The sequence below is a fragment of the Salvelinus sp. IW2-2015 genome, linkage group LG28, assembly GCF_002910315.2.
Source record: "Salvelinus sp. IW2-2015 linkage group LG28, ASM291031v2, whole genome shotgun sequence".
Classification (NCBI taxonomy): Eukaryota; Metazoa; Chordata; class Actinopteri; order Salmoniformes; family Salmonidae; genus Salvelinus; species Salvelinus sp. IW2-2015.
Window position 1 is genome coordinate 14,348,517 of NC_036868.1, and position 27,159 is coordinate 14,375,675.

Genomic DNA, 27,159 nt, shown 5'->3' on the forward strand with positions numbered 1-27,159 from the left:
TGAAATTGAGCTCAGGTGCATCCTGTTTCCATTGATCATCCTTGAGATGTTTCTACAACTTCTTTGGAGTCCAACTGTGGTAAATTCAATTGATTGGACATGATTTGTCTAATATAAAGGCACATACCTGTCTATATAAGGCCCACAGTTGAAAGTGGGGGTCGAAGCCATGAGGTCGAAGAAATAGTCCGTAGAGCTCAGAGACAGGATTGTGTCGAGGCACATCTGGGGAAGGGTAACAAAACATTTCTGCAGCATTGAAGGTCCCCAAGAACACAGTGGAAGAAGTTTGGAACAWCCAAGACTCTTCCTAGAGCTGGCCACCCGGCCAAACTGAGCATTCGGGGGAGAAGGGCCTTGGTCAGGGAGGTGACCAAGAACCCGATAGTCACTCTGACAGAGCTCCAGAGTTCCTCTGTGGAGATGGTTGTCTTCCTGAAAGGTTCTCCCATCTCTGCAGCACTCCACCAATCAGACCTTTATGGTAGAGTGGCCAGATGGTAGCCACTCCTCAGTAAAAGGCTCATGACAGCCCGCTTGGAGTTTGCCAAAAGGCACCTAAAGAACTCTCAGACCATGAGAAAAAAGATTCTCTGGTCTAATGAAACCAAGATTGAACTCTTTGGCCTAAATGCCAAGCGTCACGTCTGGAGGAAAAAAGGTACCGCTCATCACCTGGCCAATACATCCCTACGGTGAAGCATGGTGGTGGCAGCATCATACTGTGKGGATGTTTTTCAGTGGCAGGGACTGGGAGACTAGTCATGTCTAGGTTCACCTTCCAACAGGACAAAGACCTTAAGCACACAGCCAAGACAATGCAAGAGTGGCTTCGGGACAAGTCTTTGAATGTCCTTGAGTGGCCCAGCCAGAGCTCGGAGTTGAACCCGATCTAACATTTCTGGAGAGACCTGAAAATAGCTGTGCAGCAACGCTCCCCATCAAACTGACAGAGCTTGAGAGGATCTGCAGAGAAGAATGGGAGAAACTCCCCAAATGCAGGTGAGCCAAGCTTGTAGCGTCATACCCAAGAAGACTCGAGGCTGTAATCGCTGCCAAAGGTGTTTCAACAAAGTACTGAGTCAAGGGTCTGAATACTTATGTAAATGTGATATTTTAGTTTTATTTTTTATGTTTTTTGCAAAAAAATTAAAAATACAGTTTTTGCTTTGTCATTATGGGGTATTGTGTGTAGATTGATGAGGGGGAAAAAAACTATTTAATTCATTTTAGAATAAGGCTGTAACGTAACAAAAGTGTGGAAAAAGTCAAGGGGTCTGAATACTTTCCGAATGCACGTTAATAGGTGTTTTTGGACCAGGAAAAGGAACAGCCACTTAAAGCTGTAATTTGGTCGGCCTGAGTGAGTGGATTKAGTTTTTAGGACCCTCTTGACAATCTCGGCTGAGAAGAGGGCACATGTTGGCAGGTATAACAGTGCCACAGTAGGACCAGGCTGTAATCTGACCCTGCATCAGCCATCCATTGTGGGGTACATAACACTTCTAATGAGTCATTTTTCTGAAGCAACGACAACTCTGGACTGGAATCAGGCAATAAACAGAAACGTGTGGTTTTGGTAGTCTTTTTTGCCAGTGGATAATTTGCTCTTACTGTTCCCTCGACCCTCTCCAAGGGTAGAATTCTCTGGATTGTTGCCTTCCAGGTTTCCTAATACCTGCTTTGATTCAGTTTGTAGAGAAATCACACCCTAAAGGTAACATGGCTCCTGCCTGTAAGCCATCAGGATCCAGGATCAGAGAGTTAGGCAAGTAAACGAAAACACCCAACATAACAACTGCTGATTTCCATTGTATGGGTGTTATCCAGGGTTTGGCTTTTGAATTGTAATATAAATGTTCCTGAAATTTCATAGAGAAAGACTTACAGAAAATAGACTGTTGCTCACAATCAAGTTAAAAAGTTGGATCAATAAGCTAACGGAGAAGAGACRAGCACGATTACTGGCCATATTGAGATTGCTGTATTTAATTCTGTCTTATTACAGTTCTAGAAGATTGTATTACATAACCGTGTTAGATGACTTTGAACAATTCTGAAAGGGATCCCATCATTATGCCGACTGAGTGTCTTCTGACTGTACTAGCTACGTACAGTACCTGTTTGAGTTGAGCCTATGTTTAGATGTCTGCAGACCGCTCTCATTACTATTCACATTTAATGTTTATTTATGCTAAATAAAATAGACGGTCTTGTAACTTGTGTTGAATGCCGATCAAGAATGGCACTTGACAAATTTGCGTTGCTTTGCAGTGGTATTTTGCTCAAATGTTTCTGCCAATGTTTGCTGTGGTTTTGGCTCACACATTAGCCTGACCTGGATGAACATAAGTCATTGTTTTCTGAGTGAAGGTTTTTTTCCAGCCCATTAATTTTTTACCTGTGCATAGTCTTTAGGTGACCTTTAAATCATAGCTATGGTATTTCAATATCTCAACATATATTTTTCAACTGCATAAGTAGTATTAGGGCCTTTTTTCACTGACTGACTCTTGACTCTTTGCTACTCCTAATCTAAATCTCATGTAAATCTAAACTTGAGAGGGTCCCTGTTGTCTGACTCTATTGGTCCACTAACACAGTCTCTCTGACCTCTGACATTGGCCTTGCACTGTTGCACTACTGACCTGACTCCTCCTCCACTGCCTGTCCTGTCCTGTCCTGGTGTCCCCTGGTGTCTTCCTGTACTCCCTGGTGCTGGGGTATAGTAGTGACAACATGTCCATGTTTTGCTTCAGCAGTGTTGAGCTGTAGTAACTCCAACTGCGTTGTGGTGCTCACGGACTCCCAGGGTACCTTTACCTCCCCCTGCTACCCCCAAGTGTACCCCAAAAGTCAGGCCTGCAAGTGGACTCTGCAGGCCCTGGCTGGATTCATTGTGCAAATAACCTTCTTCAACTTTGATCTCGAGGAGGCCGTGGGGTGCATCTATGACCGCGTCATTGTCAACACCGGAAACCAAGATGTGAAATTTTGTGGCTTAACAGCCAACGGACTGACGCTAAACTCCACCAGCAATGTGATGGAGATGTCATTTAACTCAGACTCTAGCGTCCAAAAGAACGGATTCAATGTCAGTTACAGGCAAGGTATGTTTTTAAAGCGGGCACATTTTTACCGGTATATTTGAATGATTATGATTTKTATGTTAATTATGGTTATTATTGTTATTATGATTCTTCTTCTTGTGTTTATAGTTGTAATGTTTTTACATGACATTTTATTTTCTATTTTGAATGTGGTAGTTTAGATGTTAGTGTTTAGCCATGCTCTATGACAGTAAGCTTCAGGTATTTATAAGTAATTCCTCACGTCATTTTAGAGGAATTTCACATTACACAAGCATCAAACATACTCGCCATTATACTAACCAATCAGCAACAACATGGCTTAGGACAAACATGTCTTCCATCCATTATGCTTAAAAAAGTACACTTTTTTGTTTCTTGTTTCTGACACACGGCAGTGCTTCRACCTTTAACRTACTCAGTTCCTTTTTCTCGAATACCAAAAGCGCTAATAAGTCAAATGTTGTATTCTCAATATAATAGTCAGAGAAACCTATGATTTCTAATAACATTGATTGTTTTATAGTGTATAGCCTATAAATGGTGTATGTTCAGTTTATATAATCCTAGTCCCAGCCTTTATCTAGGCACCACATGTAAACCCTGCACATCAAAGAGTTACAGTAAATGTAGCCCCCCCCCCCCCCCCCAGTAACCTTTTAAAGAGCACTAATCCATCAAAATCACTCCCAGCTTGAACAGAACCTCGATTTACATCGAGTCCAAGTGCGAATCAAGTGTCAGGGACTGGTGCCGTAGCTGTTCAATGCCTTCACATTATTTAATAACATTTTCACAAAATTCTGGAGACCAATTTTACTGTGAGAGACCACAGGACAAAAAGTTTCAGACAGTCAAGTTAGAACATGGTATGCTTTGCAATAAGCAAGCAATCTTTCTGTTGCTGTGAAACACCAGGGAGGCCAAGGAAAACCTGCTTTGGGAGGTTTCCACAGTGCTTGGTTCTGGTTGGCTCCTTTGCCATCCACAAGCATTGGGTATCAATTTAACGTATGGCTGTCAGATGAGCTAGAGTTGTCAGCGTCTATCATTTAAATTGAATAATTCATACAGTGCATCACATGAGTCTTGTGGTCTAAGCTCCTATTGGGTTTAAACTCAATGTGATATCCCAACCGGCAGGCAACCTATTGAACTTGGCTTTCAATCTGTTGGCAGTCCAACGTCCTGCCTGGAGTCCTGGAATCATATGACGGTGTCACAGTAAGCCCTGGCCTTTCCGTACGGCTTGCAAAGCAGATCGGAGATCAACAACACAAACAGAGCCCTGCAGGATCTATCAAAAGGGCCTCTCAACTGTGTCAAATCCTGATACCACATTCAAAGCTGAGTTTTTCCATTCCAAATTGGCTGTCACTCTGGCAGTGTGGATGGCCAACAGCAACAAACCAGAGCTTCATTAAAATGAAACGTGTCAGAAAGTATGGAATGAGCGTACAGTACATTTAAAAAGGAACAGAAAAAACTTTTCTTCCTTAAAAACCTAATTTATTGGTGGGAATGGGGAATGTGGAGTGATAGTTGACATTTAATCTTAGTGATGAGAGGAAGGCCTGAGATGTCACCTGCCTAACTGACACTGTTCATCCTCTGGGCTGTGGAACACTCTGCAGTCATATAACGATGATGTGGAGATGGTGCCTCATTAAATGAAAAAAAGTGAATAACCACAGACAGCAGGAGAGTGACACATGAAGATTATTCAATCGGCTGGCCTATCATTTAGATGTAGTMATTTATACAGTGCCTCACATTAACTTTTATTCTCCCACACTCATCAGTCAATGAATTAGCGTATTAGAGTATGACTTAATTAGAGTATGACTGAATAGCAGTAATGGCCGGCATTAGTCAGGTAAATGGTGAGTTTACCTAGACATATGGATTATTAGTTGTGTCGTTATCAGACAAGATGTTCTGTACAGTTTTTTTTAGAGCCCCTGGTTCTACTGAACATCTGACAGTCATCTAATGCAGTGGTTCTCAACTTCAATCCAGGAGACCCACAGTGCTGGTTTTTGTTCCAGCCCAGCACTAACACAACCGATTCAACTGACCAAAGGCTTAATGATTAGTTGATGACTTGATGAGGCAGGTTTTACTCTTGTATTGGAGGCAGCTCTGCCCCGCAGGAAGAATGATTGTGATCGGTTGATTCAGCAGTTTAATTAGGCCTGGAGGTGAAAACACTTTGTTCTCTAATGCTCTTCTTTCTACTTGTGTGCTGTAGTTGCCGTGCCGCTGAGGGACCAGAAGGTCATGTTGCCGAACGGCAATGGCAAAGTGGTCAAGGTCTCCAATTCAGTGACCATACCGACCCTTCAGCAGTTCACMGTGTGCTTTGAGGTAGCCCGCTCCAACCAAAAGAACAAGGAAACCATCTTCTCTTACACCCGGCAAGAGGACAGCAGTGGTGATGAAGCCCTAAGTTTCGGAATGAACCAGGATGGAATGGCACTGGTCATGAGTAACGAGACATGTCTGGTAGACTCTATCCTCAATCCCTCGGACTTCACCTCCACCATGAAGCCATTCTGTCTCACATGGGCCTCCACCACAGGCAAGGTGACCCTTTACTACAACAGAAACTCCCTGACCAAGACCTGCTCTAACACAAATGGGCGCTTGGTGGGGGCCGGGGGCCTCTTCAGGCTGGGGGGCAAGAATAGCTTCGATGGGACCATCTATAACTTCCGCCTGTGGGATAATGCCATGAGCTTGACACAGTTGGCCAACCTTACCTGTGACGCCGTCGGCAACGTCATTGACTGGGACAACAGCTTCTGGGACATCCCCTCTTTGCTGGCACAGACGGACAGAACACTGAGCTGCAGTGAGTATCCTTTGCACACTGGTATGTTCTATTAATGATGACTGATTTCCAGTCAGCAGAACTTCAAAAGTGTTTGACTGACAGAAGTCTATATATTGTTATCAGGACAATTTCCTGGTTCATTAGTAACAGTTTGTGCAATATTATTCCAAGTGATATACTAGTTATGAGAGAGCCTAAAATGGCATCTAAATCCTAAGTAACTCAAACAGTYCAGTGTTATCCAAACTGCTCAGGAAGATGAAAGCAGCAGCAGCAGGACAAAGATATGCTCCATGTCTCTACCTTTGAAAGTATTAGGAATCTGTTTGTAGCGATAGGAGCGTAGCCACAGCGAAGGAGCCAGGGGTGTCGGGAAATGTCTGCCGATCGCCCGGTGCCCTCTAGAAAATGGTGCTGTGTGTGGTTTAGCTGTGAAAAGTACGAAGTGCAGAATCATGCATTTCTCCTACCCGTTATGAGTCTCACAGAACACACACACAGGCCCCATGGCTGAGGAAACTCTTTTTACTTAGCCCCATTCCCGAAACACTATCTGCTCGGCTACAGCTTGAGCCTGATAGTCTGTGAAAGAGAGTTTTTAAGATCAAATTGTAGGAGTTCCCTTCCCAACGCAAAGCTCCCCCTCTCACAGAGGTGCACAGAGAAAGATGTCTGTCTCTCTGAACATTCCCCTAACTCTTGTGTTAGTCTTGAAACTGCTCATGGGTGTGGATGATCTGGAACAACCAACTCTCTCTTTTGTACTCCGAGCAATGTTTCTACATTTCACAACCCACCACACCACAGTTTGAGTTAAGATGAGTTAAGATGAGTTAAGATGGCTGCTGCTGCTCCAGTTCAGAATCATACATACCAGATGTTAAAACAGATAGAATCGAACTCTACTATACTGTACACTATTTAGAAGAGGAGTAGGGTAGGCAATATACTGTTGTTCAGAAGTATATCATCTCTGGTGTATATTCAAAATGTCCTTGTGTCCTTGTTTGTCTTTACATAAACACACCTCCATGTTGCATTGTGGTCCATTAGATTTTTAAATGTTAATTCACTTATTAATAAGTACATATGTTTGTCAAGACAACAAATGCTTTGCTTTGCCCACAGGAGTTTGTATCCATGTCACTGGCTGATGCAGCTGCTGCTAGTTAAATGCCCATGGCCGACTGTTGTGATACCTACTCATGTCAAGTCTTCTGTTTACAGTCTGTTTCCCACATTGCATACACTTAACAACAGCTGTTCCATCTAGTGGTGAGTGTGCTGCTAACAACTTGATTGCTTTGTGAAAGTTGCTTGCTTGAGTGCTTAGTGCCATGGGAGATGCATGTGAAATACGGTGTTAACTAATATAACGTTTAAACTAATGGTTCCAGGAAACAGAGGGKTGCGTTAGTTATATTATGGAGGAACTTTCTACCTGGACTCTGGACGTAACATGTCAATGATAAATCAGGTCCCAGTTAGAGTCATCTACAGTCAATATGCCAAATCTGTACACAGATAGATGATTATTAGTCTTGCGTCATACATTGAAAGTCTCAACTCAAGATCAACCAGGTAAAGTTCTAAGTTATTTTTCTGCTCCCAGACTTTGTGTCGTGACAAAATGAGACTCTGCATGACGCGAGTCTGTCCCTGCTTTGAATAACAGCAATGTATCTGCCAGCCTCGTCTGTCCAGGGCTGCTAATGCAGGAAGCACTTTAAAGACCCCATGCTTACAGAGCAGACAGTGACTTCTTAGGAACTAAGATGTAACAACCAAACCCCATGTACACTGATCCACAGCTGAGCCAATGACGTTGTCAGTAGGCTGAGGGGGCCAAACCTTAGGTAGTCTGGTAGGTAATCTGATTGGTAGTCTGGTAGGTAGTCTGATTGGTAGTCTGATTGGTAGTCTGTTTGGTAATCTGATTGGTAGTCTGGTAGGTAATCTGGTAGGTAATCTGATTGGTAGTCTGGTAGGTAATCTGATTGGTAGTCTGGTAGGTAATCTGATTGGTAGGTAGTCTGGTAGGTAGGTAGTCTGGTAGGTATTCTGATAGGTAGTCTGGTTGGTAGTCTGGTTGGTAGTCTGGTTGGTAGTCTGGTTGGTAGTCTGGTTGGTAGTCTGGTTGGTTAGTAGTCTGGTAGGTAGTCTGGTTGGTAGTCTGGTTGGTAGTCTGGTTGGTAGTCTGATTGGTTGTCTGGTTGGTAGTCTGGTTGGCCAACAGTGTGTGGCACGTGAAGCTGTAGCTATAGTCTGTCTGGTGTAAACTAGTTCTGGGCTAATTATCAGGCTTGTGAAGAGGACTGGCCCCAGTGAAGCTCTTTGGGCTTCTTTCATCTCTCTGTAAGGTCAGTGGAGGAGTGAATGTTTGCATGGCTAAACTCTGTCAGAGATCCACTATTCACTGAGTYCTCACAGTCCTGGCCCAGGCACGATGGGGTTGTTTACTCTTGTTGGTCTACTAGTCTAGATATATGGAATAGCACTAGCCATTCATCCACATCACCTAAGGCACAAGGCTTTTTGAGTGGGAATGATGGGTACTGGCCTGGGAGTGACAAGATAGTCGTTTCTGATGTTTCATATCTATGTGGACTCAGCAGTGCATGAGGTAATTGTTGAAGACTGATTATTGGAATCCACCAGCCACCAGAACGATGGGTCAGTGGACCATAGGACAGTGTCAGTAATGACAACTCACATCCACTAACTGATATTAAACATGGCCTCTCTCTCCTCTGACATGTCATTACTTTTCATTGCCAGCGATTATCATATTGATTAGCCATGTCCATCAAGTCCAGGTGGGTCTGTCTCGCTGTGTTCTCCTCTGATCGCTCTTCTGTTTAACATCATTAGAAGATATGCGAGGGGTGCAAAACAAAGCAGCAGCATCCCTGTATCACAAAGTGCTGCATATTTTATACAAGAGAGGAAGTATTGGCGGTTGGACTGGGCACAGCTACAGAACAGTGAGGAAAATATCAAACTCCTCGCCCTTTTCAACAAGATGATAAGTAATTAGGTTTATGAAATTCCAACATTTATATGGCAGATCATTCTGATTATTTATTGACATTTCTGGGTCCCATACCAGCCTGAGAGCATGTAGCTAGCTGAGCTGAGCGGCTGCTGGGAAACTGTCAATCTTTTTACAATGGCGGTGCTTAATACCCAGCCCGAAGTCATGCCAAATATAAATGTTTGATGAATTTATAATGTGTGGGACTGTACTGAAATTAACATAATAATGCATAAACTTGTTTGTGTTCTTTTTAATCACTCACCATGGGAAATATTGTTGATTAAGGTGATTTAACATGTTTATTTCCAATCTACTTTGAAGGTACCTCTGTACCCACCAGCTGTTCCTCTCCTGGACTGGACTGCCCAGGTAGGAAACCAACGACTGTTACACATATCAATCATTTACAACAGACAGTACAATGATTATCAAGCATCACACAATAATCAATTATTAAATGTGATTGAATATTGATTAACATACTTACAGACATACCATTTGACCCTTCTTCTACATGTTTGTGTGTAAGCTCCCTGTTATGTTTTATTAATCTTGTTTTTCTTACATATTTACATCCTGMCAGCATTTTAATAGGCACACAGTACTTCACTCTTTCTATGTCACTTTGCATTGATGGCCACGGTATCGAGTCAATGCAGATTATGACGTAATTTTTTGGAGCCTCTGTGGAATCACATTAAAATGAGTGTTCCTGTCCAGTTTGACCCCATGTTTTGGATAAGATGATGCAGGGTTAATATGGCCTCTCCTTCCCATAGACATCAGCCACAGCTAGATGTTGACTTACAAGCGACACTTTCCAAAATGTCAGTTCTCATGCTGTGAGCAAATCTATTAAGCTCTGTCTATGGTGCATTTATTCAAAGGTCAACTCTTATATTCTTTGCTTATAAGAAACACCTGTAGCACTGTGCTGGAGATTCAACAAGTTGATTGGATGAAAATAAATGAGACTAGGATGAAGCCCATCAAAGAATGGCCTCTGTGGCATGTGATGGCTTAATATAGGGTTTCACTATAGGCTGCGGGTGATTTTATTATTCGGCCGGCCAAGTTTTCTGAAGGATTTTTTTTGTTGAAATATTTGGACATAAAATACTGTAAAATCACCAGGAAATGAGCTCAACGTGATTTTAATTTAGGAAATGTGTCCAAGAATTCACATGCATAAATAGAGACATATGCGATCGTATCCCAATGTAATCAAGGTTTGATATAATTCTGTTTTTCTCAAATACTAAATCTGATTGAGATTCTTGCGGTCAATTTGCAGTGTRCAAATGATTTATAACTATGTTCCAACTCCCCGATCATCTGCTCAAGGAAAAMTCGCCCTACGACTGAATGTAATTGGGGACCCCTGACTTCGTGTATGTTTTACAGAAGAAATAACTTTMAACTCTAAACCTGTTGATCCTATCCTGGTAGAAACCGTATGTTTACTGAGTAAATATTAAAACTGTCTTTCATAGGCGTGCTAATCATCGCTCCTAAAGCTACTGCATTACACAACTGTACAAGATTTCTCTGCATATTTGTATTTCTATTCCTTATGCTATGCTTCATTGCGCCATCAGTCATATTTTGTGGCTGGTTGATGGTGCATTTGTGTTGTCTCACTTTACATCCAATTAATGCATATGTAACCTTTCTCCATACATCCCTGCAACCAGCAACATTAACTCCTACCAGCTCATCCATTATCACCACTAACATGATTTCTACTAATTCAACAACCCACGGTAAGCATCCATCCCTCCTTCACATTGTTTGTAAAGAGCACATGTTATTTTCAGCCTATCTGTTGTTATGAAGGTAAGCCAATACGATCTACTTAAAGCTAGAATCCTTAGTTTGGACTTTTTTGGACGTATAAATGAATGATACAGACCCATTGATTCTTGAAGAAAATAACTTAGAAATGCCTCAAATATCGTATGCCATCAGAATCCAAAATGTAAGCTTATTTTACTCCAATGTTTGTAAACAATGTAAATGTAAACACTGTATAGCCCCAAAACATGATTGAAACTATAATCTTGATATCATGGATAATCAGTCCTTGCATTCATAGCTCTGTCTATGAATTTGAGAGTGATTACATTTCTCCAGGCCCATCCCTCAGCTTTTTACCAAAACAGAGGCGGGTTGATGGCTTTGTTATTGTTTTAATTAAGGACTCTAGCTTTAATGCAGTTTGCAGCTGATGGATCACCCCTGTTTTAATCAATATGTAAAATGTCCACTGACTGACTTAGGGGATATTTACATGTGGCCCATTAAACTAGAGAGATTTAGGTCTTATCCCAAAGTCTCTGTGATTGCTCTCATGGTTCCCTCTCAAATACCACACAGCCAATTCCAATCTATTAAACCCACATAATACTGAATCCGCTGTTTGAGGAATGGAGGTGCATTCACATAAACTTCTATCTAATCTAAGAAAATGTGTTGATGAAGGAAGTTTAKGATTTGATTAACTGTCAATGGCTCATATGAAATTCTTGGTTAATTTCTGAAATTAAATTAATTTCCCAGCCCAAATAAATAAATAGATTTGTGAAAGGCAGCCACCAGTTTTAGCAAGTAGGATTCTGTAATGAGGGAAGACTCTTATTAAACATGAAAGATGAAGACATGAARAACAGCTGTGTTTGATGAGTTATTTGGCAGTTTGGTGGGTTGCAGGCCATGCAGTAGGTAAACACCATGTGTCTGATACTGTACTTCAGTGGAGGCTTGTGGGAGGAGCTATAGGAGGGCAGGCTCATTGTAAYGGCTGGAATGGAATAAATGGAACGGTATCAAACACATAAAACATATGGAAACCACATGTTTGACTCCGTTCCAAAAAATTCCATTGCTGCCTTTACAATGAGCCTGTCTTCCTATAGCTCCTCCCACCAGCCTCTACTGCTGTACTTCCTACCTAATGGGTCTGATGCAGGAGACATTTAATCTCCATCTTTTTCTTATCTGACCCTTCCTTGAAGTAACGCAAACACGGTCCTGGGTTTTCCCTTTTAAGTTTGAAGCCGCTATATATTGACTATATAGATTTAGACATGATATATTTAGACATGACGTCAATTGGATGGTTGAACAACATTGATTTAACTCACTCTATACTCTTGGAAGATAAGGTGCTATTTTGAACCTAAAAGGGTTCTTCGGCTGTCCCCATAGGAGAACCCTTTGAATAACCCTTTTTGGTTCCAGGAAGAACCCTTTTGGGTTACATGTAGAACCCTTTCCACAGATGGTTCTACATGGAACCAAAAATGGTTMTCCWATGGGGAMAGTCAAATAACCCTTTTGGAACCCTTTTTAAATAAAGGTTAAATAAAAATGTTAAAAAATGACCAACTCATACCCATCTACGTCTATGATCTCAACCTCAGCTCTCAATACTTCACCATCCTTTATTCACCTCATACTGTATGCTGTCCATCACCAGTTCTCTCTGCTACCACTTCATCTGCCACCACTACTAGCATGCCTCTAACTACCAGCTCAACAACTGGTAAGGCCATCTTTACTTCTCAACATTATTTTCCCTCTAAGAGATGAGAGCCTCAACCATTAACCTCTTTGTTATTATACCCTCCTTTTGCTGTCTTSTGCTGTTAATGTCACCAGTTCARACCACTACCCCACCCACTACTGCAGCTMCAACTAATGTTCCAACATTACCCAGCACAACCACTGGTAAGGTATCTCTCCCAATGGAACTGATCGCGGTTTATGCAAATTGTATCTGATTATAGTTATAGTGCAAATTGCMTTTTTCTGAATGTGTTACTTATAAGGCCTTTATAAACACTTCAATTTGGTACATCCATATAATATGTCTATGTAGTTTAGTCTGATTTCCCTCTCAGAACATTTAGCAAACACATGACATTTGGCAGTCACTACATTGTCATTTACTTTCAGGAAAAAAGGTCAAGCTGAGAGATCTTGCCAGTGATGTTGTAAATGGCATGGCCACGTGTTGACCCATATAACCCCATGCATACTCTCTAGTGCATTGCTTATTGTTTGTGTGTGTGTGTGTTCATTTCACTCTTTCAAACAATTTAGTTCACATTTGCTGTCCTTGTCACCAGTTACTCAAACCGTTATCCCATCTGCAGCAGCCSCTACTAACACAACTCTATTCTACAGCACAACCAATGGTAAGATGTCTATTTGTTTTTTCTTGTTTTGTACTCGGCTTGTTGCAGGTTTCTTTATGTGTCGGAAATGGGTTTGAAAGCAGTGCTATCCTTGACCAACTTGGAACTTTCCACATGGATTAAGCTGGGAAAGCAATTGTCATGGCTTCTCAGTGGGAGTATGTTTTGCCATATAGCTTCCTTTTAACAATGGACTCAGCAGTGAATACTGTCTAAGTGGGTCTTGACATTTTGAAAACACCTATAKTAGCCCTGTATTGTGTGTTTTGCCGTTATTGCCTTCCATTTTATTTTTTAACAATTCTTTTGACAATTTTCCACCCATGTTCTTTCTACCAGCAACGACAGCTTCTGCTACTACTATTGTTTCAAACCCAGCTACGACTAACTCACCTACCACTAACAACACAGTGCATGGTAAGACAGCCTACTTTCCCTTTTTGCCTGTTAGTGACTAAAGACTGATTGGGGAGAATTCAATATCAACTGTCTATTTTGTTCCCTTTTGTCTCTTAATTGTGAATTTCATTTTCTATGCCCTCCCCTATTATCCCCTACTACTACTAACACAGCAGCTAACATCACTACTACTACTAACACAGCAGCTAACATCACTACTACTACTAACACAGTAGCTAACATCACTACTACTACTAACACACCAGCTAACATCACTACTACTACTAACACAGTAGCTAACATCACTACTACTACTAACACACCAGCTAACATCACTACTACTACTAGCACAGCAGCTAACATCACTACTACTACTAACACAGCAGCTAACATCACTACTACTACTAGCACAGCAGCTAACATCACTACTACTACTAGCACAGCAGCTAACATCACTACTACTACTAACACAGCAGCTAACATCACTACTACTACTAACACAGCAGCTAACATCACTACTACTACTAACACAGCAGCTAACATCACTACTACTACTAACACACCAGCTAACATCACTACTACTACTAACACACCAGCTAACATCACTACTACTACTAACACACCAGCTAACATCACTACTACTACTAACACACCAGCTAACATCACTACTACTACTAACACACCAGCTAACATCACTACTACTACTAGCACAGCAGCTAACATCACTACTACTACTAAACACACAGCTAACATCACTACTACTACTAGCACAGCAGCTAACATCACTACTACTACTAGCACAGCAGCTAACATCACTACTACTACTAGCACAGCAGCTAACATCACTACTACTACTAACACACCAGCTAACATCACTACTACTACTAACACACCAGCTAACATCACTACTACTACTAACACACCAGCTAACATCTACTACTACTACTAACACAGCAGCTAACATCACTACTACTACTAGCACAGCAGCTAACATCACTACTACTACTAACACACCAGCTAACATCACTACTACTACTAAGCACAGCAGCTAACATCACTACTACTACTAGCACAGCAGCTAACATCACTACTACTACTAGCACAGCAGCTAACATCCACTACTACTACTAACACAGCAGCTATAACATCACTACTACTACTAGCACAGCAGCTAACATCACTACTACTACTAACACACCAGCTAACATCACTACTACTACTACTAACACACCAGCTAACATCACTACTACTACTACTAACACACCAGCTAACATCACTACTACTACTACTAACACACCAGCTAACATCACTACTACTACTAACACACCAGCTAACATCACTACTACTACTAACACAACAGCTAACATCACACTACTTACTACTAACACACCAGTTAACATCACTACTACTACTACTAACACACCAGCTAACATCACTACTACTACTAACACACCAGCTAACATCACTACTACTCCGAGTAAGACACATCTGCTGCTCCTTGTCTGGCTGTTTGTTCTAAGGCTTTGCAGAAAAAAAAAGTATACTGTATACCTTTGTTCAGTACACCTTGCCTCTATCACTGTAACTTTCAAGCACTTTGTGMAAACAGATCTCAAAGTGTAGTCTGAAGACATGGGGCCTCTATTTTTCTATGTTTGGCATCCAAATGACTAATTACTAATATAATCAAGGTAGACTAGCCGTCACAAGGTTTTAGGACGTGTTTATAAAGGTTTCAGAAGTAGTTACTATACACAACTTTAAAATGAGACACTTGACTAATCACATACTATTTCTATTTTCCACTTCTTCAGTAGTTGAAGCTTTTACTTTGTTCTTGGTTTCTTCTACTATCATGTCCTCTGTCATTGCTCAGATTCCGCTCAGCTGGGTAAAACATACACTTAGGAAATCTTGAGAGGCTCTCCTTGCTGACTTAGTTGTGCTGTCACTCTTGCTAACATTGTCTGAAGCCACTACTACACCACCATCCTCGACTAACCTGTCTTCTACTGTCTTGTCCACCAACATCATTACCCTGGGTAAGACACACACTTCACATCTCCTTGACTTGTTTGTAGTGAGACGCAGCAGCTTCCTTTGGCAAACTGTTCTCTCTCTCGGCCTGCTTCCACCTGTCTGCTTGCCTCTCACTCTCACTCTATCCTGTCCTCAGCCAAAATGCATTTGACAATATCTGTATCTTTTCTGTCAACTCAAAATGAAGGTCTAGTTAACTGMCATAAATCTAGGTGATCCTAATATTGTATTCTTCCATACAGCGGCTACTATTTTGTATTTGTTTATTCAGCTACAGTATATGCTGGATGTCAGTATRTATTTAAAATATGTAACCTGCTTTGACCCCTCTGTTTTTACATTGACTGGACTGGTGCGCCACAGACAAGGAGAGAACAGTGTATCTGTGGTCTGTGCTCTGGCTCACCCCCTGGCCAGTGGCCTCCTCCACCACCACCACCACCACCCCCCACACCAGGCCTTACGTCCTGCCTGGCCCCCACAGCTCTAAAACCTCACTGGGCTACATCTCCACCCCCCTCTTCTGGCCCGTGAGGAAGAAACCTGAGKCYACCATCAGACCCATCCTCTATCCGACCAAGCCTCCTCCTGTACCCAAGGTGATCACAACAACAACAGCGCTGGTGGCCAGTAAGACATGCCATATTCAGGGCCACGACCAGTCCCCAGAGGTTGTTCCCAGGGCGACCGGTGGATGTTGGGAACAGTAGTGATGAGGAGGACCTGGAATCTTTCCCAGCAGCGGCATCACTCAGCAACCGTAAGAAGAGAAATCCCATGGCCCCCACCGCTGAGTGCCACTGAGTCCCAGCAGAGAGAACAGCAGCAGCACTGTGAACTGGACTGAGCCCCTGGTGGAGGACACATCAGGCTTTGAGCCATTCATTTACGACCTGGACCTAGGGGCAACCCCTTCAGCCTCTTCCAATATGACTCACCCTACTCCCTGGATGAAGGCCTGGCTCTGGCCGCCTCTGGCCCACACAACCTTTCCCATGCTGGGGCTGGAGTCAGCACTGAGGGCCCGGACCGTGTGACTATGGGCAGCCCTGTTACCGCCGGGGGAGGAGGGGAACATTTACACAATCAATCAGAGCCCAGTTTGCCCTGGGAGGCGTTGGCAGGAGGCACTCTGGCAGAGGCTGGAGGAGAGGCTGGGACTGGGGAGCAGGGTRGRGTGGTGGCAGCACACAGCAGCTGGACTCAAATCCCTCCTTTCAGCACGGCTCTAGAGAAGACAGGTGTGCAAATGGATCAGGCCCGGCCAAGCAGCGGCTTCAGTGAGCAAACAGCAGAGAGAACCACTCAGTCCCTCTCAAACATCGCCACACAGTSTCCTTCATTATTAACAATAGCAGAGCTCAGAGTCTCTATGAGGGTCGAGATGATCTCTGAAAGTGATCTCACAGTGGAGATCTCCAGACCAACAGTCTACTACACCCTAACCTACTCCCATACCTACCGTGTCTACTACACTGCAGCACCTCCAGCCTCCAGATAGCCTATGGGCAGCTGTGATTACAGATTTATCGGCCCCTAACTCCCTCCACTCCAACCATACCTCTCCCTACCCTGCGTTCTCCTCCTTACCCATCCACAGGATGGAACAAGGTGATGTTAGTCATTCAGGACACGTCAGGCTAGCTGCCACTGAGACAGACCCGGTGCTCTTGGAGAGTTCACAGGCGAGTGTGCTGCAGCCTTCAATGGAAGTTCAAAGTGATTTATTGATGCGGGAGGGCACAAGGCCCAGTCCACTGTCTCCGTCAGTCCTTAAAACAGCTCTAACACCTGTCCTTGAGGAAACACATCTCTCTTCCTCTGACAAACACCACAGTGACCTGGTTTTACCCTCTTTATTTCTTATGTTTTAAATTTCACCTTTATTTAACCAGGTAGACCAGTTGAGAACAAGTTCTCATTTACAACTGCGACCTGGCCAAGATAAAGCAAAGCAGTGTGACACAGACAACAACACAGAGTTACACATGGAATAAACAATAAACAAGGCAATGACACAGTAGAAAAAAAAGAAAGTCTATATACAGTGTGTGCAAAAGGCATGAGGAGGTAGGCAATAAATAGGCCATAGTAGCGAAGAATTACAATKTAACTAAATTACAGATTAACAGAATTTTAAATTACAGATTAACACTGGAGTGATAAATGAGCAGATAATGATGTGCAAGTAGAGATACTGGTGTGCAAAAGAGCAGAAAAGTAAATAAAAACAGTATGGGGATGAGGTAGGTAGATTTGGTGGGCTATTTACAGATGGACTATGTACAGCTGCAGCGATCGGTTAGCTGCTCAGATAGCTGATGTTTAAAGTTGGTGAGGGAAATAAAAGTCTCCAGCTTCAACGATTTTTGCAATTCATTCCAGTCATTGGCAGCAGAGAACTGGAAGGAAAGGCGGCCAAATGAGGTGTTGGCTTTGGGGATGATCAGTGAGATATACCTGCTGGAACGTGTGCTACGGGTGGGTGTTGGTATCGTGACCAGTGAACTGAGATAAGGCGGAGCTTTACTGAGCATAGACTTATAGATGACCTGGAGCCAGTGGGTCTGGCGACGAATATGTAGCGAGGGCCAGCCGACTAGAGCATACAGGTCGCAGTGGTGTGTGGTATAAGGTGATTTGAGGAATCAGTAGAGTTCCTTCTCAACTAACTCTCATCCTGTGGACAGTAGGGTAGCCAGTATGGTACTAAGTGAGAGTATTGCCAGTGAATGAGGGGATAAGGTTAGATTCACCTCTGGMTCTGGAGCAATCGTCAAATTTATGAACAGTGTGTCAGACAGCAGTATGTTAGGCAGCACAGAGAGGAAAGAGGGCTTTTATCCACTCAGTTCTAATCTGAGAGGTTTGTCACGTACATCCCATCTATCTGTCACTCCTATCACAGAACAACCACACCACCAGGCGCTCCTCCCAGCCACCATGACAGACGAATGGGCCTCCTCTCAGTCCTCACCTCCTAATACAATCTCCCCAAGCAGACTGGAGTGGATGGATGTATTGCCCACCAGGTTCAGCTTGGTCTCTCTCAGCTCTGACCCCCTGTCTGAGASAGCCTTGCCAGAGAAGCTTCATATCACCAATTTTACTGAATGGGAAAGTAAAGATGGGATGGAGAGACACTCGGCTCCAGAGTAAGGAGAGGAAGTCCACGTCACCCGTAAGTGGCTCTTCCTCCTCTCCATCTCCGATCTCTCTCTTCCGCCCCAGCACGCAGAGCAACCCGTCTGTATCCCAGCTTGGACACCATGGGACCTTACACAACTATGATGATGGATCTGAATATGTCTCCCAGACCAGCCCTCTCCTCCTCCATGCTAGCCCCCTCTCCCTCTCCAGCCCTGCCAACGCCATACATCAGCAGAACATCGTCAGAATATGGCAGCGTCGTTACCCATGAACCCCAGCGGCAGGCATATATTCATGAATTAGGCTGGTCACGGCCGGTCAGCGGTCTTGGTTGTGTGATTCACACAGACACACGCTCTCCGCCATGACCTCCAGGTCAGATCAGCTCATGTCAGATGCTTCTGAATCTCCTGTATTCCACAGACCGATGACAACAAACGCTCCTCGTATTGGAGAGCTGGCGCCTCACTGCCCACCCGACCAATGGCTGCATTCCGRCAATCCTCTACACTCACTGGCAGCCAGTCAGAGCCCACTCAGCCTGCTGGAACTGATGGAACACTGGCCTGGCCTGAAGAGAGCAGAGAGAACACAGCATTGACCGCTTCCCCAGACATACAGCTCACTGCTGCTGCCTCTGGTAACCTCACCAATAGGGCTGCAATTATACAGCCCACCACTGTTACCACAATTATCCAGCCTCATTCTGCCTCAAACACACAGTCTGMCACATACACACAACTCASCACTGCCAACAAACAGCCAACTGTTTCTCCAAATATCCAGTTCACCGATACCCTCACCAACCAGCCTCTTACRGCCCTAAACACCTACCCTGCTGGGGCTGGCCTTGTATCAGTCCCCTTCAGGGCCAACCACAGTGAGGACACACAGGGTAATAGACATGGACCGGCCCTCATCCAACACACACCCTCCACTGCTGCAAGCACGTCAGTAAGCAGATTGGGCCCTGGCAACAATGTGTCTGTGAATCAGAGCACCGTCACAGACAGAGAGACACAGACCATTCCCATGCCACTAGCCGTCATTGACGTGGATCATCAGTCTTTTGTTCCTACAGAGAGCCCCTACTTTCCTCTTACCACTCCACATGAAGTGCTGAATGCAGGCAGTGGCACGGTGTCCACCACATACGCCATCGCACGTACCACAGCCTGCATCACGGGCACCCTTGTTCTCGCTCCATGCCATTGTAAAGCTCGCTTTAATTTTTTATGTCTGTGTGGACTTSAACTGGGAACAGTATGTTTGGCAAYAACAACTTATACAGTGCGAGAGTATTCGAAGAGTATTCAGACCCCTGTAACATTTTGTTATGTTACAGCGTTATTCTAAAATTGATTAAATAAAAAAAAACATCCTCAGTACTCTACACACAATATCCCATAATGACAAAATGTAAACAGGTTTTTACAAATTTTTGCAAATGTATTACAAATAAAAAACAGAAATACCTTATTATTAGTATTTATACCTTAGTATTTATACCCTTTGCTATGAGACTCGAAATTGAGCTCAGGTGCATCCTGTTTCCATTGATCATCCTTGAGATGTTTCTACAACTTGATTGGAGTCCACCTGTGATAAATTCAATTGGTTGGACATAATTTGGAAAAATACACACCTGTCTATATAAGGTCCCACAGTTGACAGTGCATGTCAGAGCAAAAACCAAGCCATGAGAAGAAGGAAGAAGGAATTGTTCRTAGAGCTCTGAGACAGGATTGTGTCGAGGCACAGATCTGGGGAAGGGTACCAAAACATTTTCTGCATCATTGAAGGTCCCCAAGAACACAGTGGCCTCCATCATTCTTAAATGGAAGAGGTTTGGAACCAAGACTCTTCCTARAGCTGGCCGCCCGGCCAAACTGAGCAATCGGGTGAGAAGGGCCTTGGTCAGGGAGGTGACCAAGAACCTGATGGTCACTCTGACAGAGCTCCAGAGTTCCTCTGTGGAGATGGAAGAACATTCCAGAAAGACAACCATCTCTGTAGCACTCCACCAATCAGGCCTTTATGGTAGAGTGGCCAGACGGAAGCCACTCCTCGGTAAAAGGCACATGGYTGCCCGCTTGGAGTTTTCCAAAAGGCACCTAAAGACTCACAGACCATGAAAAACAAGACTCTCTGGTCTGATGAAACCAAGATTTAACTATTTGGCCTGARTGCCAAGCGTCACGTCTGGAGGAATCCTGGCACCATCCCTACGGTGAAGCATGGTGGTGGCATTATCATGCTGTGGGGAKGTTTTTCAGCGGCAGGGACTGGGAGACGAGTCAGGATCGAGGCAAAGATGAACGGAGCAATGTACAGAGAGATCCTTGATGAAAACATGCTCCAGAGTGCTCAGGACCTCAGACTAGGGTGAAGGTTCACCTTCCAACAGAACAATGACCCTAAGCACACAGCCAAGACAACACATGAGTGGCATCGGGACAAGTCTCTGAATGTCCTTGAGTGGCCCAGCCAGAGCCCGGACTTGAACCCAAACTCTGGAGAGACCTGAAAATAGTTGTAAGTGCAACACTCCCCATCCAACCTGACAGAGTTTGAGAGGATCTGCAGAGAAGAATAGGAGAAACTCCCAAAATACAGGTGTGCCAAGCTTGTAGCGTCATACCCAAGAAGACTCGAGGCTGTAATTGCTGCCAACGGTGCTTCAACAAAGTACTGAGGAAAGGGTCTGAATACTTATGTTAATGTGATATTTCCAATTTCTAAAAAACTGTTTTTGCTTTGTCATCATGGGGTATTGTATGTAGATTGATGAGGGGGAAAAAACGATTTAATCAATTTTAGAGTAAGGCTGTAACATAACAAAATGTGGARAAAGTCAAGAGGTCTGAATACTTTCTGAAGCACTATATGTAGAAACATAAAGATAGAGAGCCTCTTTCGCTGACTTTTAGCTGTCAGAGCAGCTGTATACAGCCCATCTGTAAATAGCCCATCCAACCAACTACCTACCTCATCCCCATATTTGTTTTTGTTTTTCTGTTCTTTTTCACACCAGTATTTTCTACTTGCACATTCTCATTTGCACATGTATCACTCCAGTGTAAATTGCTCAATTGTAATTACTTTGCAGAGTATTGGCCTATTTATTGCCTTACCTCCTTACTTCATTTTGCACACACTGTACACAGATTTTTCTATTGTGTTGACTGTACGTTTGTTTATCCCATGTGTAAATCTGTGTTATTGTTTTTGTCGCACTGCTTTGCTTTATCTTGGCCAGGTCCCAGTTGTAAATAAGAACTTGTTCTCAACTGGCCTACCTGGTTAAATAAAGCTGAAAATTTTAAAACAAAAAATGTATCTCTGCTTTGAATGCTACTGTAGTAGTGGTGGGATGAGGTTGACAGAGGAAAACTGGTGAAAATCAGGCGTCCTATTGGAGGAGRTTGATGATTGAGGTTGTGTTGTGATTTTGGACGGGCCGTAGAACATTAACATTGGAGTGTACTGTAGGTGACCAATCACTGAACTCTAGAATGGCCTCTTCTCTGCTGATGGGGCCCASCTCTCATCTTGTGATTTCAAGTTTTTAAATCATACATGTTTTTTGGGAGACTTCCAATACTGTTATCATTTGATTTTAGAGCAAATAACTGCTCCTYTAAATGTAATCTGTTATTGCTCTACGATAGTAAATCGATGAAAAAAGAACACYCTTGATCAACAAAGATAAATATATATATCTTTTGGATACTTCAGAACTTTCTGACGTGACCTACCTACCGAATCTCTAATTACTGGAGTCTCCTAAGAAAAGTTTTGATATGGATTAGAAACAGCATTGTACTGTGCTTAGATCAGCAGTAACAACAGAATAGGCTTGGGAGCCATCTTGTGATGGCTGTGAGGCATAGCAGCAGATCACCAACACGGTCAAACAGAGTGATGTACTACACGGTACATGCTCTAATTTACAATCAATAATTTGGGCACTGAATACAGATCAGTCATATAATGGCATGTACACTATATCTATTAGTTCTATTTTGATTACTGTCATCTAGGATGATAACAGAGTATTTTAATTTAGCCTCTTCCTTATGAAAACCCCCCCACATTTTTTATTCTGTGGAGGAGCAGCTTGTCAACATCATTTGTCATATGAAATTGGATTTTACTTAACTCAATTGTGYCTCAACCCTTGCACTCCTGCTATGCAGCACAGACACGTGTTCCATTGCGAGTTGTAAATGAACTGCGTCAAATATAGATTGATGTGTTTTCTTTTCAATTGCAGAGGGTCTTTTCTACAGGATCTCCTTTCTTGTCAATGACAAGGAGGCCGAAGTAAGAGAGTCTGATGTTGAGAAAACTGTTGCACAATGGGTAAGGCTTCTGGTCATGTTCAATTCATCTTGTATCAAATCATCAATAGAATACAAGATGAACTGAATGAATTACATTTACATTTAGCAGACGCTCTTATCCAGAGTTAGTGCATTACAATTAGTGCATCTTCAGATGGCTAAGTGAGAACTTCACTGTTTTACATGTTCATTTACAGCTCAATCAAACGTTCCAAAACTGGACAGACATGGTCTATGTCGCTAATGTCAGGTAAGCAATTAGATCTTTGTACCATCATAAAATGCAGCTCCATGTCYATTCTATGTACTTTTCTTTAGAGCTGTATTACAGGTCAATAATGATGATCACCCTCCATTTCCTTTTTATCTTGTTCCCAGTGTCCAGCCTAGCAGTGACTTACAGCTGGAGAGTAAAAGGTAAAGACAATATTTAATATGGCATACTGTAGTWGGTAGGGAGTTGTTCCTGACCACATCACGTGACTCGGGAAAACTCTGTGCCCTTACAACCCTAATCCTAAAAGAAGAATGGTAATTCACTAGGTCTGCCTTTTCATGTGAATTAAGTATCCTGCTACTCTTCTTCCCTCTTCATTCTTCCCCACCCGTCCTCCTCTTCCTTCTCCCCCCTCCAGATACACCTGCCAGGCCCTGCTGGTCTACAAGACCACCACCAACGTGACCCTGGTAGAAGCTGCCATCTTCACCAGGTTGGGCAGAAGCGTCGCCGTGCAGTCTGTCGGTAGGACATGATCTCACCCAGACCCGTTTAAATCACTTCAATGCCTCCCTTCTTAMTGCAGGAAGTGACTGGGGCACCGATCCTCGCCAAGATCACAAAAACATGACCCTCACACAGCCCAGAGAAAGAACCCAATTTCACAACGCACGGTCACACCGACTTTAAAGCGCCTCCTAATTAGATTAGGTTTGAAATGTGAATGCCTCGAAGGTTTCTGAACGTCCTATTGTAGTCATTGGATCTTAGTATATTRCTGGTGTGCAGTGTTAAAAATGTTCTGCTGCATGCTTTTCTCTGTCATTCAGAGAACTGCACGAGGGAAACTCCCCTCCATTACATCTGGCCAGAGAGCAGACCAACGGTCACTCAGTACATCCCCTGTTTCCCCAACAAAGACCAGACTGCATCCAGAACATGGTGAGACTGACACATTCACTGTATCAAATGATGTCCTATCTTTATACAAACAATTAGCAAGTTCATTTTCATTTCCAGGAATATTACATCACCCATTCCCAGGGATATCAGTGGGATGTTAATGGGATATCAATGGGATATCCGTCTGCTTTAAAAAGATCTAAGAACTTGAATTTACTGATATTCTGACAATGAATGCATTCATTTGTTGGGGTAAATTATCTTTCCTCAAAATATCAGATTGCATTCTGTGTTTGTTTATCCCCAGTGAGATCAGCCCCCTGAATTACACAGCGTTTTGGGGCGCCCCAGACCTCAGGAATTGCATTGATATCGGTACCATCAAAGTGTCAGCAGGTAGGCCACAGACATCTTCACGMTCTCTCAAATCACTTTAATGACTCCACAGCAGATGAAATCCAAACGGCTGCCCGAATGAAAACTTGAGATGTATTTGATCTCAACACGCTGCTCTTAGAGACATAGAGGGACAGAGATGCCCACTGAGATGCAATTTTAGAGATAAAACGTGTGTAAACGCCCTCACCATGGCAGACAGTGGGCAGTCATCAGACAACTGATAATACGTGTCTATTGACAGCCCAAGGAGAGCTCTCTAGTTGTTTATCCGTCTCCCTTCTAACTGTCTCCGAACAGAGAATGCTGCCGAAGTCGCCGTCCAGCTTGATGACATCACCAACAACGAGCTCTCCACAGACGAGGTGTTCAAGGTGGCGAGAAAGGTTAATGAGCTGGTGAAAGTGGCCAAGATCAACACCCCTCTGGCCAAAACCGTAGTTAGCATCCTCTCTAACGTGATGACCAGCTCTGTGTCAGCCCTGACTGCAGCCTCGGAGTGGTAAGATACTCCTCTCTGCTCCCATTGCGATTGTCTTTCCTCTCCTCAGAACCCACCTCTTACTGTGTGTCCAGCATGCTGGGAGGGATACATACATGAGTGATGACTATATCTCGCAGGTAGATCTACTGTATGGGGTCTGTGTGGTCTCTTTGTACCAAAGTACCAAAGTACTGTGATACACTAGTGAAAGTCAATTTTTGTGATAACCCCTAAATGTCTCTCTATCTATGTGTAGCACATTGAAGACGGTGGATGAGCTGGTTCAGAAGATAGAGTTTGATGGGCCTACAGAAAACATAACCTCGAAAAATCTGGCTCTGGGAATTTCAGCCCTCAACTACAGCAAGTTCAATGGGACCTCCTTCAGTGCCTTCATACACCCCAACACCACAGACCTCCAGGTACTCACTAAACAGTTAGGGTCAGTGTTATACACAAGAGTTATAGAGACATCAGTATTATCTGCTGCACTGTACTGTATTTTGATAATAAACTCATTCCACATAGGTACAAAATGTTTTTTCTGTTACCACCCAGTTGATGATATTTTATTCCTACTATATATACGGGGACTCCTTGCTCTGCTGTGCACAAAGCTCATAACAATGTGCCCTGAGAGTAAATAGGGGTTGTTATGCCCCACCACTACTCCTACTGTGTGTGTGAGCCAGTCAGGCAGTCAACCAGTCAGCCAGTCAGCCAGTCAACCAGTCAGCCGGGGCTTCCAGGAAAGCCTTCCTGTGGAAACTCTCATTCAGTGTTAAAGGTGACTCACAACCCATCAGACCTGTTGAGTCCATGTAACATACATGGGAGGATGTATATTTGTTTAAGTCATTAACAGTATTTTCTGTACATTCATAACCTTGTGCTGCACATGGAGTCCTGTCATTCAGAATAATGCAAGGATCATAGAGTTAAGCAGATATGATTCAGCTGACTAACAAGCAAGCCGAGTTCACCACAGCCTTCCCTCTCTCTTGATTTCCTGTGTTGTCACTTTGGTTCACGTGTTTTACCCTATGCCTTTGCCTTATGCTGTGTCAATACTATGCTAATGCTGTGCTGATGTTGTGCCAGTGCTGTGCCAGCAGAAAGGGCACACTTTAATCATACTCCACCACATGTTGTGGATCATGTAAATGATGTGACAAGGCACGTGTGGTGGCATGTCAGGGCACAGGGACGCCAGAGGTTTGGAAAGGACCTCCAGATGGTACAGCAGGGGACTCGTTATATAATCAGCATATTGGTCAGAAGGCACCTGTCTACATTGGCAAATCAAATACTGTCACATAGGATTGTCTATTGTAAAGCCAATGGTCTAACTAGCTTCTCCCCCACCAGGTTTCCTTTAGGTCGGATCAGCTGAACCCCCTGGCTCAGGTCACACTGCCAGCTACACTGCTCAACAACCTGACCCTGAMCAATGCTGAGATTGCTGCTGTCTCCAGGATCAACTTCATGTTCTTCCGGAAAACAGGACTATTCCAGGTTTATACGTCTTTCTAGATGGAATGTATCTGATTTASTGTCCTTTCAGCAAATACCGGTATGTTTTCTCTTCGCACGCATCCTTTYCATGGATGGTGACYCATGTGTCTGGTATGTAAATCTATAGTTATGAGTAACATGTCCAGGTTTATAGCTTTTTGATGGAATTCAACAAATTTGGTGTGTCTGTACAGTGTGTTGTAATTTATTTTATTGCTTCCTACTAATGCATGGTGATTCGTATGCCTGGTTTGTGAATTTACAGTTTTCAGTGGCATGTTTTTATATTTCAAAATGTAACTTTTCTTTGATCATTCTCAGGATGAACAGGACGGGCTATCTCTTAACAGCTATGTTGTGGCCAGCAGTGTGGGCAATTACTCCATCAGTAACCTGCAGGATCCAGTAGAGATCGAGATAGTACACCTGAACTACCAGGTACTCTACCCGCTCTCCTCACCTCTGCTCTCCTCTCCTCGCCTCTCCTCTACTCTCCCTCTGCTCTCCTCACCTCTCCTCTGCTCTCCTCACCTCTCCTCTGCTCTCCT

The 27,159-nt window shown here is 43.4% G+C and overlaps 1 protein-coding gene across 9 annotated transcripts in view; it reads left to right on the top strand.

Annotated features, from left to right (window-relative positions):
• Nucleotides 1-27,159, top strand: part of adgrg6 (adhesion G protein-coupled receptor G6) — a 53,430-nt gene that overhangs the window by 15,498 nt on the left and 10,773 nt on the right. For 2 of the 9 annotated variants that reach the window (XM_070435870.1, XM_070435874.1), the window contains exons 3-21: nt 2,760-3,110; nt 5,341-5,943; nt 7,153-7,200; nt 9,284-9,331; nt 10,657-10,725; nt 12,441-12,506; nt 12,623-12,691; nt 13,093-13,161; nt 13,501-13,578; nt 23,027-23,115; nt 23,294-23,346; nt 23,475-23,513; nt 23,732-23,838; nt 24,144-24,255; nt 24,524-24,612; nt 24,913-25,114; nt 25,353-25,518; nt 26,465-26,611; nt 26,933-27,049. In XM_070435870.1, coding sequence (XP_070291971.1) covers nt 2,760-3,110; nt 5,341-5,943; nt 7,153-7,200; nt 9,284-9,331; nt 10,657-10,725; nt 12,441-12,506; nt 12,623-12,691; nt 13,093-13,161; nt 13,501-13,578; nt 23,027-23,115; nt 23,294-23,346; nt 23,475-23,513; nt 23,732-23,838; nt 24,144-24,255; nt 24,524-24,612; nt 24,913-25,114; nt 25,353-25,518; nt 26,465-26,611; nt 26,933-27,049 — 2,522 coding nt within the window. The remainder of the gene's footprint in view (nt 1-2,759; nt 3,111-5,340; nt 5,944-7,152; nt 7,201-9,283; nt 9,332-10,656; nt 10,726-12,440; nt 12,507-12,622; nt 12,692-13,092; nt 13,162-13,500; nt 13,579-23,026; nt 23,116-23,293; nt 23,347-23,474; nt 23,514-23,731; nt 23,839-24,143; nt 24,256-24,523; nt 24,613-24,912; nt 25,115-25,352; nt 25,519-26,464; nt 26,612-26,932; nt 27,050-27,159) is intronic. The other 7 variants (XM_070435871.1, XM_070435873.1, XM_070435872.1 and 4 more) reach the window with 7 other exon arrangements.